This window comes from Gossypium hirsutum, chromosome D04 (assembly GCF_007990345.1).
Source record: "Gossypium hirsutum isolate 1008001.06 chromosome D04, Gossypium_hirsutum_v2.1, whole genome shotgun sequence".
NCBI classification, from domain to species: Eukaryota; Viridiplantae; Streptophyta; class Magnoliopsida; order Malvales; family Malvaceae; genus Gossypium; species Gossypium hirsutum.
Genome location: NC_053440.1, coordinates 16,373,313 through 16,394,938, shown reverse-complemented (window position 1 = coordinate 16,394,938; position 21,626 = coordinate 16,373,313). Strand labels below are relative to the sequence as shown.

The window sequence follows — 21,626 nt, the reverse complement described above, 5'->3', positions numbered from 1 at the left end:
ATATATGTCCCTTTTCAACTAAAATGTTTATTGTTTTGTTATCAAGATTAGCCCAATTTCTAGGATCATAAATATATAAAGAAGAAATTGTTTGTTCTTCATTAAGACTAAGATTTTCAATATTGGATACATTTGGCACATCATTAGGGCTCATTTGGATCATTAATTTCACCATTTTCATTGGCATCATTATGCAAACTTTCATTTAATTGATCCAAATTTTCATTAGAAATTACTTTTTTAAAAACAAATTTATCAATAGCACATTGCTATGATTTTTTTCACTCTTCAGCATATTTTCTCTTTTTTCTTTTTTCACTTCCAGAGAAATGCTTTTTAGGTAACATTGTATATAAAAAGATAAATCAGATACTCAAGTAACACAAGAAAATAAAATAATAGCACCTGATAGAAGAATTCCAAGTTGAATATTTGTTTTCATATTTGCTAATTCCAAAAGTCAAATCGAGTCACTGGAATTCTGTAAATATAATTATAATAATCAATTACAAATAGACATGGTAATTAACAATATCCAATTATTTGTGAGGGAAATGCAGCTAAAAAATTAAATGAGTAATAAAAACAAATAAAATTTCAATCGGATAAAGTTATAAAGAAAAGGTATGCAGTAGTATATTGTACTATGGTTCATCAAAAAAGGAATTAAGGGGGGAAGCTAAATATAAGGCTGGCTTAATGATTTTATTAGTTATGTAACACCTCAAACCCGGCCTAGACGTTACAACCAAATCTCAAAAACTACATTAGCAACGTACGAAATCATTTGTTTATTTTGAAAAAAATAGAGGTTTGAGTTTGAAATCGTAAAAATTTCTAAAATTGACTAATTTTATTTCTTCAAAAACTATTTAGAAAAATATATTTATTTTTAAAAGAAAAGCATCATTTAATTGTAATATTGTTTGAAAACATCTAAAAATGAAGGATATTATATTATAATTATAAAAATTAATTTTTTATAAAGAAGCCAACAACGGATTTTCATAAATCTATTTCGAAAATTCACGAATTATTATTTTGTTTAAAATTTTGAAAAAAAATATAATTAATTTAGAAGAATGACATAATTTAAAATACTTAAAATCTCATAATTTTGCATGCATGCATGATAGTTTTAAAGTCATAAAAATATGAATCACAACCAAAATAAAGTAAAGTCCAAAGTCCAAAAGTCCACAAAAACACAACCCAAAATCAAAATAGTTAAAAATCCTATAAATATCCATGATGTAAAATTTTCTGAGAGCCTCCACCAAGTGTTGATCCAAGTCCTATGTTTGAGTGTTACTTAAAAGGTTGAAACACTAATTGGGTGAGCTTTTTAAGCCCAATGTAGATTAACACAAACTCATTCACAACATAAAACATATATGATACAAAGTCATAAAATCACATATCTCAATATTTCATAAGCATATCATGCATGATCATGTCAATGCATAATTCGTAAAACAATGCAGATTTTAGGAAAACAGTCCTACCCATCTCTGCTACACACCATAATTGAGTTTACCCAAAACTCGTCCAACCAACACATCAAATTGTGAACAGTATCACAGTAATGCAGATAAACTACCATATAAACAAAATCATGGACAAGCCACCAAAGTCGCAGATAAACTTTCATATAATCAGAATCGTAAGCAGTGTCACATTAATGCAGATAAACTGCCATATACTTCCACTTTTCACATATCCCATCCCATGCATGTGATATGGCCAAAACACTCTAAATCATATAGGCATGTTTAGCATGCAAATCACATACGTAATCAATGTACCAAATTTTCACATCTTATTTTCATACGAATATTATATATGCCATATAATCACATAACATGAGAATGAGATGTACATATTTTTCATATTATTAGCAAACATCAATACCACACAACATGTTTTTCATAAGTAAACGGTTTAAGAAAAACACTTACTTGATAAAAAAATCCATAAGGATGACTTATCTCACTTTATGGATACATATAGTATCCCCATCAAATAACATTATTTTAATAGCAACATTTTTATCAATATAATAATAGTATTAATTTATTTAGTGTTAAAACCCACACTTGATCGTAGATCTGATGTGCAATAAATCTCTCAAAACCCTTACATATGGATCTACAATTAAATTACCTAATTGAGCAACAAATAATGATCTTGAGTTAGGACTATCATCTTAAGAGTTAATCTGATAAATTGATTATTGATTATTATTAACACTTACCCTTAAAAGATCTCTTGAATTAGCGACTTAATCCCAACGGTTAATGGTAAACGGTTAATCATTGAGAAAATAAATCACTAAGGTCCCCCTTAAAGTAAACGGCTAATGGAGAAACAGTAAGGGAGGGGTTATTCTCATTCAACCCTTGTACTTACTTTATTTTGGTCGAAAAAGAGAGATCGATGGATCATCTTGATTTCGATCCAAGAAAATTGAATGATCTAAAGAGGGGGTTGATTAAGAGTAAGTTTACGAAATAAAGACTTAGAATTTAAGAAACTAAGTGAAATAAATAGTGCATAATTTTATTTACTAAAAGAAATGATGTAGGTTGAAAAATGATGAAGAAAGGAGGAGGAAACACAACCGTCGGCTGTGATGGTGCTACAGCGACTACAACGATGGTCCGGTGATAGAGGTGAAAGTCTGACGAAGGAGAAAGAAATGAGGAGGGTTTCGGTCACTAGATTAAAGAAGGAGAAAGAAGAAGAGAGAAAAAAAAAGAAAAGGGTGATGTTTTGCAGTGGTGCGCAGTGGTTGTCACGGTGGTAAAGGGCGGCACTAAAGGCGGCAGTGGAACAAAAAGAAGAAGAAAAGTGATGTTGCAATGGAGGTTCGATGGTGGTGAAGGTGGTTCAAAACCAAAGAACGGTGGAGGAGAGGAGGAATTAGAGAGAAAATGGATGGTTGATGGCTAAACAAAAGAAAGAAAAATGAGAGAATAGGGAGGAGCTTTAGGGAAGTGTAGCAATGAGAGGGGAAGAATGCAAAGATGGATGAAAATGAGTGTTGACAACATGTCTAGGTTCAATGAACATCACTTATGGTAAGGGTGAAGACAATGGCAAGTTATGGAAAAGAGTGGTAAGAGTGAAAATAATGCTTAATGAGGGAAGGTTGACTCACACAAAAGGAAAGAATTTTTCCCCATTCATGGTAACTAGCATGGACAGTTTTGAGGGTGTTGACAACTAAAGTTGGCAAAACAATTAAATAAAAAAATGGAATGTGTAGAGACTTGAACCTAGAACCTTTACAATACTAATTAAGTACTTAACTATAAAACCAACTCACTTGATTGTTATCATTTTAACAGAAAATATTGAAAAGCATAGTATGACCTTTGCTAAGGGTTTGAAACAAATTTGCACTTAATAGAAATTAGTGCGAGGGAAGGGATTTGAACACAGATCATCAAGGATAGCTTCACCACTACTCAATCACAATAATTGATTTTTATTTATCAAAAGCGTGAAGATAACCTTAAAAAAGTCAAGGTGTGACAGCTCTCAGTTCACTAAGTCAATTTCTACTAACCTGGATTTGGGATGTAACAAGTTAAAACCCAAATACGTTATCAAATTAGAATGAAAAGATTACAAGAAAGAAGAGGAATGAGGGAGAATTATACCTGCAACAATGGTAGATTCAGCAGACCGCAGATAGGAGGCACCATGGGTAGCAAGTAGGTGCAATGGCCAATTGAATACCGACAGTCCGACACAGAGGCACCATGGGTAGCAAGTAGGTGCAATGGCCAATTGAATACCGACAGTCCGACACAGTCACATAGGACAATAGGAGAGAGAATGACTATCATGCCAAAGCCGTCGTCAACCGTCGAAAAATTATTTTAGAATCTCAAACTCTCGATCTCTCAAATATAAAGTAAAAATTAATAACTTCAATGGATTGATGCTGATGACTGATGACTGATGACTGATGAATGATGTATTACTCAAATGTAATTTGGCCCTATTTAACTTGTAGAAAATTTCTCTTGTTGCCATAATTATGAGAAAATAAAGAAGGTTGAATGTTTAGTAACCATTGAATTTGTTGAGGAAAATTGAAATTCTCCATTACCTTTAATGGTAGGAGTTGGAATTTAGGAACTACAGGAGGTTTGGAGAAGCCAAGGAGTTGGAGATGAAGTGTTTATGACGAAGAATTGCAAGAGCCTTTTATTTTATTTTTTCCTACCTGCAATAAAGTATCAATGAATAAACTTAAAAGGATGAATTTTTTTCCCACATTAATTGCAAGAGCCTTGAGCACTGGGTAGCCATACTCCGAGGCTACCCCTAAGGTCGAGCCTAATTTAGATATGTTGTTTCATATTAGATTTTGAAAAATAGGTTGCACTTAGTTACTTTTTAATCTAAATCTTTTTCTTGTTATATATCATGGTTTTTAACATTTGTTGATTTTTAGTTCATGAAATGTTACAGTCTGCCACATTTTAATCCGTAAACTTTTATTTCTTTGCTATAGTTATGTTTTTTTTATTGATTTTTATACATATTAATATTATGCAATACATTTTCACGTTGAATCTTAAATTTGGTTTTTGTTTTTATTTTCTTATATTTTAGAATAAATAAAAAGAAATGAAGTAGATATAAAAATCACCATCAATATAGTTTCTCATCCCAAACGTATGCTTTCTATAGATTATTATTATTATTTTGAAAAAAAGGTTGTTTTTGGTTTCATGCAGGAGAAAGCTTGTTTGTAAAGAAATTGAGATATTTGGTTTAATTTTTTTATTGCATGCTATTTTTAAATTTCCAATTTCAATCATTGGTAATGAAATATTTTTCTGAATCAATAGAAAACAAGTATATTGGAAAATTATTTACTTTTTTATTGTTGAATTTCTTATCTTTTTTGTCACGTTCTTACGTAATTGTTTTTCTGCATAAAACTTTATTACCTATTTGAATAGTCTTACGCTCTATCCTATAAATAATGAATTGTATATGTTTGTCTCATTTCTCTCCCAAATTTCATTGAAGCTGTTGGCACATTCTAAAATTGAATACAATATCATGGTACCTAAATTAATATCAAATATTATCTCTCTTTTATTTATTAAATTTATTATATCTTTCCAAATCAAATTTCAAGTCATTTTTATTTTGTTTTGGCTCAAAGAAAATGAAAATGAAAAAGTAAAATCTATTTCGTAAAATGTAATATACAGAATAATTAAAAATTAGGTTGATTAAAGGCTCAATTTGATTAGAAATCAATTGATTAAAAGATAATTTTAAAAAATATATAGAAAGTTAAACACGCAAAGCATGGTGATATTTTTAGGAAAGGAAATGATTGTATGAAACAATGACATCACGCCATATGTATCCCTTTTCTAATAATTTAATATTACATCAGCATTTTCATCTTGAAAAAAAAATCAATTCTAAATGAAAGTCCTAAAATTCAAGATAAAATTACTGATGTGGTATTAAACTATTGAAAATAGATAATATCCTGCTTCATACAATACTTTCTCTTCCCAATCCCCATTAGAATCAGTTTCGTTATTACATTTTATATGTACTTTAAAATTTTAAATTTATACCAATTCAATATATGAATTAACATAGCTTGGGTTGTCATAATGCATAGGGGTGTGCAAATTTCGATTAAAACTGATTTAACTGACTGAACCGAACTAATTTGGTTAATCGGTCGGTTAACCGATCTAATTCAGTCGAAGTTTGATTAATAATTTTTTTGAAGTTCGATTAACGATTAATTCGGTTCGAAATCGATTAATTAACCAAACTTAATAATTAATATTATATATTAACCCATCAGGCCACTACCCACCCCACCCAGGCCCCAAACACTAATCCACTCCCAAATAAACTCTATCCATTGAAAATAAACCCAAACATAAAATTCTAATTCCTCCTAAACCTAAAAACAATGCACATGGTAATACACCAGCCACCAGGTCCCAAAATGTCACAAACTCAAAAATCCCTAACCTTAAATTGAAAATCCCTAATTTAAAATCTCCCAAGTCCCAAAATCTCTACCGCTAGTCACCATCGTCCGACGTCCACTAGTCACATCATCCAATGTACACCAGGTCACCATCATCTTTCGATGTTTGTCTACCATCGATTTCGACTTCACCCAAAATCCCTAATAAAAAATCTCCCTGAACACCTAACCCAACGCAATGACCGGTGACACAACTCTGATTTCGACTTCACTCACCACCATTTGACACTCACCTTGGATTTTTCAGGTGCTTTTTGTCAGGTTTTTTTTATTGAAATGAATTTTTCTGCTGCTTATTTTTTTATGAAAAAATTTTCATTCTTCGATATTTCTGCAATTCTGCTGCTTTTTTGTTCTCAACATGTGTTTGTGAATGTAATTTAGTAGAAAGGTTATTGACCATATTTGCTGCTTCTTTGTTCTGCTGCTTCTTTGTTTTGCAATTCTTGGATTTTTCATATATGCAGGTTAGTTACCATGCACCTCAAATACAAATTGAAACTTTACATTCATCTTTGGATGCATTCCCAATTCTAATGATGATAGCAATCTAATGCCGATTTTCTACTATAACATATTAAAATAAGTGCATAATATTATTCTGTAATGCCCCGAACCCGTGTCTGTCGTCGAATTAGTGTAACGAGGTATTACCGAACTAAAGTACAAATTCGAATATTTATGCAAGTCATATTCATATATATATAAAGTATATGGCTAATTAAAGGTTAATCATACAATATAATTCATATTACAATTACAAATCAATACCTCAGAATTTTTTTTTCAAATCCATACCATGAATATAATCACATTTCAAACGATTTGACATGTCTCAAAGCTATACAATATGTACACATGATTTACAAACATAATACTCAAATCATATGCACAACATCTCAATAGTATTCGAATACTTAACAATAATTAAACACTTTATTTCATAATTCTTTACATGCTTATACTTAAATTAATGTCCATAAGCAAATACGACTTTAACCACTCCGTAATATGTTCAAGTATATTCCATTAGTCATTAAAACCTTATGCACAATTAATCACATCAAAATAGATCATTCAAGCATGATCATGTGCACACTTTACCATTCGTTCCATTCTCTATTTGGCTATCAAGTTACAATATAAAATTTTATACCATTCATGCACTACTTATTTGATTAATATTAGCCATATCCTATATCCATTAATAGAAAGATCAATCCACAACCAAAGATACCATAAACATATAACCAATAGTCTTACCTATTGTTAGCCGAATATAGACATGCTTGTAATGTAATCATGTGATCAACTATATTAACCTATTTTTAATCCGAATGCAAGGCTAGACATAACTAATTATCATAACTAATTATCACTAATAAATAATCAATCTAATGTGGCCATACTACCATTAATTCATATATATATAGCATTATACACCTAAATAAAATCCAACCTTTAAATAACCAAATTATACATCAAATACCAAAACATATATAATCTGCCATATATCTGCTTACATAATATAATCAAAGTATCCACTGTTCAAAATTGTTTACAACTCAAACTTTCAAAAATTAGCTAACTATCAAACCAACCATTTAATCTATTTACCAATTTCTCATTGCTGAATTTCAACCAACATCCCAAATATATATATGTATATATATACTAATAACATACTTTTATAATAGGTTCAAATTCTAGCCTAATATATATACACAAACTTTAACATATACTTTCATAATAAGCTTTTACTATAACCGAATACACATAAGTACTAATATCAAAATTAAGCTATTTTCGCATGGCTAAATTTATATATAAATACACACATCATAACTAAACAAGAAGTGCTAGCCTATACATGCCATATATTCAAAGTTTCAAGCTTTCAAAATACCGAAATAAAGATCGATAGTGTGACGGATTTCCTTCACGATCCTTGAGCTTGTAACTAGCTTCCAAAATCTATAAAACATTGAACGAACAAATACACAGTAAGGTTAAATAGCTTAGTAAGTTGTAAGCAAAAAGTTTCAAAATTCACATACAAATTAAACAAGTAGGCTAATTTCACTAATCTTGTACACATACATATATATTCATATATAAGTGATTCGTTCATCTTTTCATGCTATACATATTACTTACCCATATTTTCGACTTCATATAATTCAAACATACCTGAAATTGTTTAATTCAAATACATGTTCGGTTTTGCCATATAATTTCCCTATATACCATTCGAATTCACAGAAAAGATGCTCGGATACCTCAAAAGCTCGTACAATGCCAACATCCCAGACATGGTCTTACATGTAATCAAATAATGATGCCACTGTCCTAGATAGGGTCTTACACGTAATCATATACGACGCCAATGTCCCAGACATGGTCTTACACATAAATCTCAAATCGAGGCCAACGTCCCAGACGTGGTCTTACACGATGTCACATTTTAGCATTTCTGTAGTTCGTATCGTTTTCGGATGTTGTAAATCAATCGAATTAGGCTCGTAACTAATCAATCTATGCTGAATTTAATTCGGCAATGTATAAAATAAATACAATCAATTTAACAACATTTATTCACTTACGAACTTACCTCGGACGAAGACAAACAGATGGAATCGACTATTCAACCACTTTCGACTTCCTCCGTTCTAATTTTGTTTTCTTTGGTTCTTGATCTAGATAAATTCAAATTTAGCTATTTAAGGAAAATTTTCATTCAATTCAAGTCATAACCACATAATTTGGGAAATTTGCACTTTAGCCCCTAAAATATACATTTTTCACAATTTCCCTATTTCATAAAATCACAAAATACACAAAATTCATCAAAACCATGCCTTAGCCGAATTTTCATATAGTCCTTAGCAATCCATATATTTCTTTTATTTCATATTTAGGTCCCTAAATTTTCAAATTTCACAAATAAATCCCTAATTTGGATTTTTATCAAAAATTACTTAACAAAATTTAATAATCTATCAACAAATATTTATTTTCATCATCAAACAACAAAAAAATTTCTTATCAATGGAAATTCACAAAATACACAACCAATTCAAAAATTAGGACACGGATTAGCTAGAATACGAAGCAATGATCTCAAAAACTTAAAAATCATAAAAAAAACCGACCTCAAAACATACCTTAATTGAGCTATGAATGTGCCGAAACTTAAAATGCTTCAAAGCCTATTTCTTTCTTCAACATTCGGCAAAATGAAGCCATTTGCATGGCCATATTATGTTTTAATTAATTTAATAATAAGTTATTTACTAATTACTATTGTAGCCCTACTTAAAATCATAATATAAGTCACCTAACTCATGGACATAAATATCCACTATTTTATAATGGTATAATAACCCTTTAAGGACTTCCCAAAAATCAAATCATGACAAATTAACACTTTAACAATGAGAATGTCACTTTTACTTTTTATGCAATTTAGCCCTTTTTTCTAATTAAACACACAAACGGATAAATTAAATCACGAAAATTTCACACATGTCAATTCACATACTAAAAGCATGGAAAATAATATTAAAATATTTTTCTAACTCAGATTTGTGGTCCCGAAACTACTGTCTGACTAGGGTCTAAATTGGGCTGTTACATATCCAAAATTCATTCAAAACATTGAAAAAAATGATAAACAAGCTTTGCCAAGTTAGAAGATGAGTAAGATGTTGTGGAAAAATTTCCTTTAATTTGGTTAATCGATCGAATTAACCGAAATATTTTGGTTCGGTTAATTTTTTTGGAAAAATTTTGATTCGGTTAATCGTAGTTCGATTCGGTTAATCATTTGAACACCTCTAATTATGCAGGCTTTGCATGAATGCTTTTTTACAATGAATAGGGTTGAGAGGTGTTTTTTGATAAAATAAGCATGAGATATACTTGAAACATTTTTCAATTCTTAAGTTGATATAAGTGGTGGAAAACCACTTGAAATATTGTGGGGGTAAATTAACTAAAAAAACTGAGTTATACTTTTTAAAAATTTTATGTAATTTATCCTAAAAATTTGAAAAATACCCCACCAAAAATTTGATTTCATACAAAATTCGAAAATCATCCACCAAAATTTTATGAAAAAGAATTATTTTATAAAACAAAAATCCCTAATCTGTTGTAAATCCATTTATAAATGGATGTCTATGACCTCCTCAAATTTATTCTATTGTAACCCCTAAATAATGAATGTCCATAATCCATAAATTCATTATCTTGTAACCCCTAAATCATTTATAGGGTATATTAATGTTGGTCCTTAATGCTTTGTAACTTATGGTACTTGAAGCCCTATAAATAGAGGGCATGTACAAGCGTATTATATCCTAAGTGAAAGTTGAATCATCCTTTCATTTCTTTATATATCTTTCTCTCTTAATCTTTGTATTATTCTTTTAGTTTTACAATATGTTATCAACACGAGCCTCTACAAGTTCATAGTGAAGTTAATGTCATTGCGACTATATATAACTTGCCTGTAAAGCTCTCGTTGAACTATATACGATATACATATTTTCATCATTGTTTTAATTTGTTCATCATATTTCTACAAAAAGAGAAATATTCAAAGCATACAAATCAATTTTATATACATATTATCAACCCGGTTTTCCAATGGTGTCGGAAATTACGATTCTGAAATGCCATTTTCGTAAATTGGGTTTAATATTTATGAAGGCTAGTATAAAAATATATTAGAATTTGGTCTTGTAATTTTGTTTAATTGAAAGTTGATTAAGGTACAAGTGTAATGATCCTAAAGTCAGTGGTTTTGGAAAATGAGATATTGGGACCTCATTTCCATAAATCGAGCCCATAAATATTTTTATTAAATATTTACAGAGTTATTATACAGGTGAATTGAATTTTGAATAAGTAATTTTCCTGAATTAGTGACTAATTAAGGTATAATGTTTAAATTGTAAAATTGGTAAAAGTTAATCGCTATAGATTTTTAGTTGCTCAAAAGTTAAAAGGATTTGTTTAGAAGTTAAACCAATGTGTTTAATTGAAAGTTAATTAAGATACAAAGTGGTTTTGGAAAATAAGATATCGGGACCTTGTTTCCGTAAACCGAGCATATAAATATTTTTATTAAATATTTACGAAGTTATTATATAGGTGAATTGAATTTTGAATAAGTAATTTTACCGAATTAGTGACTAATTAAGTTAAAAGAACTAAATTGTAAAAACGGTCAAAGTTAATCGCAATTAGACCTTATGTGATATAATGGATGGTTAGTGTGATAGTTTTTATTAATAATATTAATAAATTAAATTTTAAAGTATTTTAATATGTTAAAGAAAACATAAAAAGAAAAGCTATCATTTTTACTTTCATTCTTCCACCGAAAACATTAAAGAACATAATAAGCCATTGTTCTAAGCTTCTAAGGTTTGGCCAAGTGCATGGTAAGGATTTTAGAGTCTATTTCTCATAAATTTTATATTTTTAGATCACTATAGCTCGATTTAACTAACCCATATATTATTTTTCAAAACTTTTAAAGTTTCAAATTGTTTTCATTGATGAATGCTTGAAGTTTGGTGTTAAAATGTTAAGTTTTAAGCTTAGAAATGAAAAATGACTAGTTTGTATAGTTTAATTATTAGTTTTTTGAATAAAGGGACTAAAGTATGAAAAATTAAAAATTGATATTTAATTTTTGAAATTATAGATAATAGAGGGATGTAATTGAAATTGGATTAAAAATCGGAGCTTAGTTTTGTAAGTTATAGTTGTTTCAGTTTTAGAAACTAAATTGAATAAAATGCAAAACTTTAGGGGCATCTAAAAAATAAAACTAAATTAATATATGATTACAATAGGCTATTTTAAAATGTTTGAAATTGATAAATTGAAATAATTTGTTATATAGATCGAGATTTGAGCTAATCGGAAGATAATTGAGAAAAAAAGAAATTACATATTAGTCCCTAACACCATAATTGCTTGTTTTTTTTTCCAGGTAAGTTCATATGAGAGTTACTTTAATAATTGATGATATATTTTTATTATATTATTTTTTGCAGGTAAGTTCATATGGGAGTTACTTTATAGTACTTGACCTAACTCAAAATTTTTTAAAGAAATTGTCTTAATTTTTTGTAAAATATTTTTTATATTACAATTTATTTTGTGTTTTCTGAATATAACAATGACAACATCTCTAATCCGTTTGGAGGGAAGTACATTTTCGTCGATCAATTACAAATGATAAGAATTTTTTTATTATATTTAATGTAATTTAATTTAAATATTTTATTGATATATTTTAATTTAATATATTATATTATATATATATAGGCGGATAGAATTTTGGAGACTTATATTCTTAATTTACTCGCTTATCCATCACCATCGATCGAATCATACTTAAGAGATGTCAGATTTTTGCACGCGGCTCTTACTGGTCGGGGGTTTAAATTAGACCCCACACTTGTAAGCAAGTTGGTGGAAGGGTGGAGACTCGAGATACACACATTCCACTTTTCATGCAACGAGTGCACTATCACTCTGGAGGATGTGCAGTTACAACTCAAGTTACCGGTGGATGGGTCGGTAATGACTGGGTCAGTTCACGCAATTGATTAGAGAGACGTATGCGAGCAACTTTTGGGTGGGTTCTGGGAACCATTATTGGAGCCTGGATAGATATGAATTGGCTAAGAAGAAATTTCGGTGGGCTCGATGAGGATTCGACTGAAATTGAAAGAGAACAAGACACTCGGGCATACATCCTTATGATTATTGGGGGTCTCCTAATACCCTATAAGTCACGAAATCTTGTCCATTTAAAGTGGCTTCTAAAACACGTCAAATTTAGAGAAGTAGACGAACTCAACTAGGGGTCAGTCGTGTTGACGACGTTGTACCGAGAGATGTGACAGACGATCGAACCACATAAAATCAAAATCAATGGTTGCATGCTTCTACTACAATCACGGGCATGGTACCGATTGTCATTTTTATGTCATCGAACGAACTACCCTTATACGTTCCCACTCATAACAAGGTAAATTTCATTAGTTAAGATATTTACCATAATAAAATTATTTAAATTTTAAATTGTTGTGTTAACATATTATTTCAATAGGTGGAACCATGAGCCGAGTTACGTAAGACTACTTGACGAGCTTCGAGATATGCGGCTTCTGTTAGACCAACGGCTTCTGTTAGACCAACGATCGGAAGCGGAGGTATGTATTTTTTAATTTTGAATTATATAATATTAACGTAGTTTATTTAAAAATTAGTAGTATATAGATAATTAAGTTTATTATTATTATTATTTTAATATAGTTTGAATGAATACCTTACTTAAAGTCGGCAATTCAAGAATGCATCCCCAACGACTCTATTCATGTTTCCAACAACCACAACGATTGGAAATGAGTTAGAGGGTATAAATACCATCTTCCAAAGGTCCTACAACAACAAGAAAGATGATCAAGCCAAAAGATCAATCAATACAACCTTAGTGCTTAATTTTTTCATACTTTTCTTGTACACAATTGAGAGCCTTCATTGTCATTCTTTAGCTCAAGTGTATTCTTGTTTATTTGTGCTTAATTGGTAAACATCCTGATCTTGTAAGGATTACTTTTGTAACACCTCTAACCCGTATCTGTTGTCAGAATAGGGTTACGGAGTATTACCGAAAACTTTTAACTTAAAACATTCAAATACAACCATTATATAAAACACATTATATTACATTCAAACACATGCATATCCTCCCTTATTTGAGCCATCGAGGCCATAAAATAACATTAGAAATGATTCGGGACTAAATCAAACACACGACCGTGTCCCAACCCGTGTCCGTGCCCATGTAACTCTCTAAAGTGGGTCACACGACCAAGCTACACGCCCGTGTGCCAGGCCGTGTAACTCTCGAAATGGTCTCACACGCCCGTGTGCCAGATCGTGTGCTAGGCCGTGTAACTGCCTGACTTGCAACCCTTTGAAACCTATAGGGGACACACGGCTATGTCGCATGGCCGTGTGTCACACACGGCTAAGACACACGCCTGTGTCTTAGGCCGTGTGGACAAGAAATAGGCCATTTTCAAGCCAATTCTCTCACCCAAAACAAGTTCACCCATTCAAGCCATTTGCACCTATACTCACGCATTCAAAATGTACCTAAAATATGCATATTCAAGCTAGATCATAATGGTATTTATCCATACAACCAATAAGCCCAAAAGGCACCTCAATCACAAAATCCAAACATGTTTAAACATTTGCAAAATCTAGCCATTAACCAACCATACATTTCTCATATAATTTCCTTACCAAACTTACCACCATGACCACATGCCAAAATCATACTCAAACATACCAAAATGGTTACTAAAATATACATCAACTTGACCATTCCAACATTACCCATAAGAGCACCAAAATGCCAAAATATCATCAATCATAAAACTACATATATACATGCCAACATGACAACTAGTTCATAAACCAAAATACCATATTTACAAGTCAAACATAATGACCACTTCATCAAGCACAAAACACCTATACATGCCACTATAATCATGACTCAGAAACATCAAAATCTATCGATATAGCCGATGGATAGTGTGATAGGTCTCTAACAAGCTTCCAACCCGAACGAGCTTCCGATTAACTATAAAACATAGAAGAAGAACACAAAGTAAGCATATAATGCTTAGTAAGTTCGTAAGTCATAAACAATGCTTACCATTTCAATGCATAAGCTTATAAATAACTATGAATTAATCCAACATAGCTTGGCACAAGCCTAAGCATCATTAACAACACAAATTAGTGATTAAACACATAACTTAGCAAAATCACCACATGGTAAAATAACTTTCATGAATATAGCATATAAGCATTCATACTTTTCATGAGCATAGCTATACACACTTTGATCATCAACATTTCATACGTATCCATACCTTTATGACATTGCAAATCGAAATACGTACCGCTCTTTCCCTTTATATGTCCGTTGAATCACTTAGAATAATATCAGATATGGGGGAATCTTACACAATGTGTGCTAACATATGGTCGAAACCATTTCTTTCCTTTTCCTTTACATAGATGCTGTCTCTCGAGCCATGAGTGGGTCTGCTCACACAAGCTGTTGGTCAGAATGTAGCTACGCGGTGTTGCTTACACAAGCTGTTAAGTATCCGCAACACATACCGAAACTCAGCCACCAATAGGACATTCAGGACCAGCACTCGAAACATGGTAACCCTAATAACATATCATTTGTATCCTATATATTCCTAAGGTTCAAACGGGGCTCAGTAGTCGTCAAAACGTCATTGGATTTTTCGTCGAAACATGATAAGTTAGTATAACATAATAGCATTTAAATCAAACACATTAAAAATGCTATTTAAACGTACGAACTTACCTCGATCACAAACTAAGAGATATGATCAACTAGTCTGACACTTTTTCTTTCCCCCGATCTAAATTCGTATGATGCTTAACTTGATCTAAATAATCAAATTCAATTCATTCAATAATCATTCTATTCAATTCAATCCAAAAATCATATTTTGTAAAATTATCCTTTTGCCCTTAATGTTTTGATTTCTTTACATTTTAGTACTTAAGCTTGTAATTTAAAATTCATGCAATTTCATCCCTACCCAAGCTAGCCAAATTTCATATACAGCCATAGCAACTCATACATTTCATTATTTCATAATTTCCACCACACATTTTACATATTTTATAAATAAATCCCTAACTGACATTTTCAACCAAAATCACTTTACAAAAGTTGTTTATAAATAAACTAGGATTCATTTTCTTCCATCAAAATTCATAAAAAAACATGAATAAATTCATGGAAAAACCCTAATATTTTAAAATTTTTGCAAATTAGTCCCTGAGATAGCTAGATTAAGCTACGACGACTCCAAAAACATAGAAATCATTAAAAACGGGACAAAGTATCACTCACATGCAAAGATGAACTATGGCCGAACCTTGAAGCTTCATTAATGGCTTTTCCTTAGCTTAATTTTGGTGGAAGAAGACAATAACAAAGATGATCTCTTTGTTTTCTTTAATTTTTATTAACCTTTATTTAATAATTTACTTATTTAACCTTATTAATAACCTTTAAAAATCACTTATATAATGTCCATAAAAGTCCACTCAAAATATCAATGGTTTAGATACAATATAAACCTTCTGACCATTAAATATCATAGCTATTAAACCCCTTTAGCTTATAGAACTCAAGTTTTGCACCTTTTGCAATTTAGTCCTTTTTACCAAATTAAGTATGCAAACGATAAAATTTCTTAACAAATTTTTTATAAAATAATAACATGCTGTAGATATTAAAATAATAATAAAATAAATATTCTCACATTAGGTTTGTGATCCCGAAACCATTGTTCTGATTTCACTAAAAATAGGTTGTTACAACTTTTTAGTTTGCTATTTGTATTTACTCTTTAAGAGGGTTCAGTCTTAAGGTTTGGATAGAAACCTTAAGGGAGTTGCAATCTTAAGATTTTGGGTAGAAATCTTAAGGGATACTATAAGGTTAAACATTGTTTTCAAAGGTTATCAAAATAGTAAATTTGGGAAAATCCTTAGTTGTGGAAAGCTAAGGTAGTGGAGTAGGCAATTGGGGTCAAACCATTATAAATTGAAGTGTTCATTGTCTCTATCATTTTCTTAGCAACCAAAAATTTTTAAGAGGTCAATTCACCCCATTCTTGGGGATTTCGAGTTGAATTATCGAGCTAACAAACATGTATAGCTCAATTGAAGGATGGTTACATCAAAGGTGATAGAACGAAACATATTTCACCAAAATTATTCTTCACTCATGATCTTGAGAAGAAAGGTGATATAGAAGTTCAACAAATTTGTTCTAGTGATAATTTAGCAGATCTTTTTACTAAGGTATTGCCAACTTCAAAGTTTGAAAGACTCTACACAAGATTGGAATGCGTCGACTCAAAGATGTAATTTGATGTTGCCATTAGGGGAGTAAAAAATACATTGCACTCTTTTCATTTAACCAAGGTTTTGTCCCATTACGTTTTCCTGGTAAAGGTTTTGACGAAGCAGCTTGTAATAATAGATTATGTGCTCTTTTCCTTCATTAGGCTTTTATCCCATAGGGTTTTTCCTAATAAAGTTTTTTTTACGAGACATTTTCATTGTTTGACATCCAATGGGAATGTTGTAAATCCATTGATAAATGGATGTACATAACCTCCTCAAATTTATCCTATTGTAACCCCTAAAGAATGAATATCCATAACCCCTAAATTCATTATCTTATAACCCCTAAATCATTTATAAGGTACCTTAATATTGGTCCTTAATGCTTTGGAGCTTATAGTACTTGAAGTCCTATAAATAGAGGGAATGTACAAGCTTATTGTATACTAAGTGAAAGTTGAATCATCCTTTCATTTCTTTATCTTTCTTTCTCTCTTAATCCTTGTATTCTTCATTTAGTTCTATAATATAATCCTTATTCTCCTTTTTAGCGCTCATCATTTTTTTAAAAAATTTTCTTATTCTCTCACACTTTATAGAATTCCTTCAAAAAAGGTGATAAATATTTTAATACTTTCAAGTGGGTCTCTCTAATTTGGTAATAACTTTATTTTTCTTTTCAAGTTTTATTGATTAATTTCTAAAAATTTAGGATTATGACTTTCCTTGTGATAGTTTAGGATCTATGCAAGATTTATTTATTTATATGCAAGATTACTAATATTTTGATTTTAGAGGTTAATTAATATAAATCCTTTAAGAAATTAGGATTGATTGTATTTATATAATCTTAAATTTCTTGAATATTGATTAGAAACACAACAATTTTATTTAGAAATTGTTGTTGCTAGTGTGATTATTGTGAATCTTGCGTTTGAAAATTAACATATTGCATTCTCATGATACCAAAAAACACTTAAAGTGATTTTTATTTTTGTGAAAGAAAATTACTAGTTGTATGTTGGCTTCATGAAAACTTTTGTAGTTCAGGCTTAGATTTTTTTGTTTTAAATGTTTAATAGAAATGAGAAAATATTTCAAAAGAAAATTTACTAATGAAGTAGAGGAAGAACAAGAGGAAAACAAAAGTGAATAGCCAAAGTGTGATACAAAACCAATTCAAAAAGAAAAAAAAAAGATTAAAAGAGTCAAATTGAGTTTAGCCTCGAAAACTTTTTAGCCGATTCAAGATTGAGAACTGATATTACAAACTACCATTTAAATGATAGATATAATATAAGAAAGACATATTTTTAGCAACATTGACAAAGATAAGATAATTAAGTATTCAACGGTTTCAACATATGAGAAAACATCCTGCACAAATGTAAAAAAGTTACGCATTATTCAAATTTATTTAATGTATCTTTTAGTTGTTATTTTAATAATTTTTTTAATAATCTTACATTTAATCATATATATATATATCGATTTATCAAAAACTAATATTATGGAAAGAGAAAAACCAAAAGCTTTAGCTAGCAGTTAAGGAGAGAGTCCATTGGTGTACATATGGTTAATCCAAAGGTTCTCCATTATTATTATCATATTGATATTCGACATGACACTTGTTTAAAAACAATGTAGAAATTTGACAAATAAAAAGAAATTAAAATCCCAAAAGTAAAAGAGAAGGAAAGGTTGACCGCGACTTCTTTAATTTTGGAAACCACCTCAGCTTATATATTAAGTTACAAGTGCCGTACAATAGAAAGCTAGTTTTCTACCGCGCATGAAATGAAATAAGCCAATCAAAGGCTGGTCCATCCACCACCATATCTTTAACTGCATTTCGAGCTCTTTTTTTGGCTGTTGTCGTTGTTGCTTTGTCGGGTTTTAGCAGCCTTGTTCTTGTCTGTAACATGTCTTCTTTTGTAATATAATACGAAAGGATTAGTGTTGATTGTGTATTAAGAAAAGAATGAGAACGAGTGCAGTGGCATTATTCCAATTTCCAATTGTCCACTAATGGTGGAGAAGATCTATGAAAGCATCCTTAAAAAGTGGTGGGTTTAGGTAACTCCTTTTGTTAATTTAATCAATAATTGTTACTCCTTTCACCTCCATGAACCTTGTGGGGGCTTTAACTTCTTGTGTTAGCATTTCAAGGTTTATTAACATGCTTTTTTTCCTTATCTGTGGGCGAAAGCTGATTTGGCCTTTGTCCTAAATGAAGACATCTATCTTACACAAATGCTATACCTATTCAACTATGACAATGACTCTTGGATTTATTAAATCAGTGGCAAATCCACCAACACTAATCAGTGGACAGCTACCACATTAAAAAATGTAAAAAAAACGAACCCTCTAAAAGAGATGTCCATCCAATGGAATGCCATTTCTAGGCTGTGGGTGTGGCAACTCTCTTCCATTGGTTCTCATTAATCTCTAACCTTAGCTTAATATGGTATAATCTGAATGTAAATGTGATGGCCCAATATTAACAGTGACATTATTCTATTCCTTGAATTGAGTATTGGCCATTCTCAATTTTTGTTACTCTTTGATATCAAAAGACTACATTTTTTTCAGTATCTCTAGAAATGAGCCAACCAAGGAAAAGGAGATGTTAATCATGGACAGCATCAAATATTTGTTTTCTGATTTGAAAACATCTCTTTGACGATTGAAACAATAAATAATAAAACCAAATGCATCATTACTGTAAATCCAACATATGAGCCATACTAAATTAAATGCCAAAATTCTCCGGCAAATGGGGGGGTTTCTTGCAATTGTAAATTCATTACTCTGATACCCTGTTCTTTTTTCTTTCTCTATATATCTCTTCTATCTCTTTCTTTGCTTCAAATGTTATAGCTGTTGTTACTATTTACTCTCTACAAACTGTAGGCTTCTTTGTTTTTCATTTTATTGACTTACCCTCTCTGGTAAGTAAGCTTCTCTTCTTCATTCTCTATATTTCTCTATGTGTAATGTATTGTTTCTGTTGTACTTTTGTTTAGTTTTCATAATTTCCAGACACCCTATTGGTTGTTTTCTGTTATATATATGTATATATTTGTTCATGAATGGATATGCTAATATAATCTGAATATGTCAGATGAGTATATCAGCTTGATCTGAAATAATTGTAAGCTTTATGTCCAACATGCTATGCTTTTGTAGGGCGTTTTCATGTAATCTTCTACCTGTTTTCTGATGAACAACATGGCTGAGGAGAGCTGCAGTGACCCTCAGATTTAAGATCTCAGGATGTAGATTATTCATATGTTCCTGAGCTCAGTGATGAGCTAGAGAGCTTGATCTTGGCTCGATTTCCGAGGTCAGAGCATTGGAAACTTTACTTGCTAAACAAGCATTTCTCGGATCTTCTAAAGAGTGGCGAGTTGAACAAAATCAGGAAGGAAATTGGGTTCAAAGAATCATCCATATTCATGTCACCTAGTGGCCAAAACTGTTGGTGGGCATGTGATGGGCTGTTCAAGTCTTGCAGGAAGCTCCCAGAGTTACCATCATTGGATATATGCTTTATAAATGGAGATAAGGAATCAGTTTGTGCTGGGAGCCATTTAATTGTATCCGGCAGGGAAACATTTGGTTCTGTTGTGTGGAGATTTGAACTCGAAATAGGTAAATGGTTCAAGGGTCCTTCCATGATTGATCCTAGGTGCTTGTTTGCATCTGCAACCTGTGGCACCTTTTCTTTTGTGGCTGGTGGGATTGGGATGGATACTAGAGTCTCGAATTCGGCCGAGAAATATAACCCGGAGACGAAATCGTGGGAGTTGCTGCCTAGGATGCATCAGAAGAGGAAGCTTTGCTCAGGTTGTTTCATGGACAACAAGTTTTATGTGATTGGTGGGAGAGATGAGCACAACAATCAGCTCACTTGTGGGGAGGCTTATGATAAGGACAATAACACATGGGAATGAATCCCAGACATGTTGAAAGATGATAGTACTGTTACCCAACCAGCTGCAGCCGCTGCTGCGATGTTGCTGCAATCGCCACCGCTTGTTGCGGTAGTGAACAATGAGCTTTACTGTCTTGAAACATCATGCAATGAGGTGAGGGTGTACATGAAGAGCAGCAAGACATGGAAGAATTTGGGAAAAGTACCAGTTAGAGCTGATCTTCATGAAGGATGGGGTGTGGCATTCAAGTCTCTTGGCAATGAACTGCTGGTGATCGGATTCTCGTCTTCCGTTTCAAGTGGCGGCAATGGCAGTGGCATGACTATCTACACTTGCAGCCCGCGGCCGGAGTCGGATGACTTGAAATGGCGGCGCGTTGAGGGCTGCAAAGACCGCCTTAACTTCTTTCTTCTCAACTGTTCAGTCATGGTGGCTTGAATTTGTACTCGCACGTTACTGTTTAATAAACTTTTCCACATATGACACCCCAGAGTCTTTTCGACAGAAATTTTCGGAAAAGACATTAGTAAATCCGTCCCTAAACGCTAAAATTTCCTCCAACATTAATCCATTGGAAATAATCTTGAATATTTCTCCCCCATCAACAAAATCCTTTCATCAAT

General features: G+C 31.5%; 2 protein-coding genes across 2 annotated transcripts; both read left to right on the top strand.

Annotated features, from left to right (window-relative positions):
• Positions 1–13,236: 13,236 nt before the first annotated feature.
• LOC121216090 (F-box/kelch-repeat protein At3g27150) lies at positions 13,237–21,593 on the top strand. The gene is made up of 2 exons (XM_041091388.1): positions 13,237–13,290; positions 20,341–21,593. Exons 1-2 carry the CDS (start codon positions 13,237–13,239, stop codon positions 21,019–21,021), a joined length of 735 nt encoding a protein of 244 aa, XP_040947322.1. The 3' UTR covers positions 21,022–21,593.
• LOC107899716 (F-box/kelch-repeat protein At3g27150-like) lies at positions 21,031–21,593 on the top strand. Its single transcript, XM_041092068.1, has one exon. It carries the CDS (start codon positions 21,031–21,033, stop codon positions 21,439–21,441), a length of 411 nt encoding a protein of 136 aa, XP_040948002.1. The 3' UTR covers positions 21,442–21,593.
• Positions 21,594–21,626: the final 33 nt, after the last annotated feature.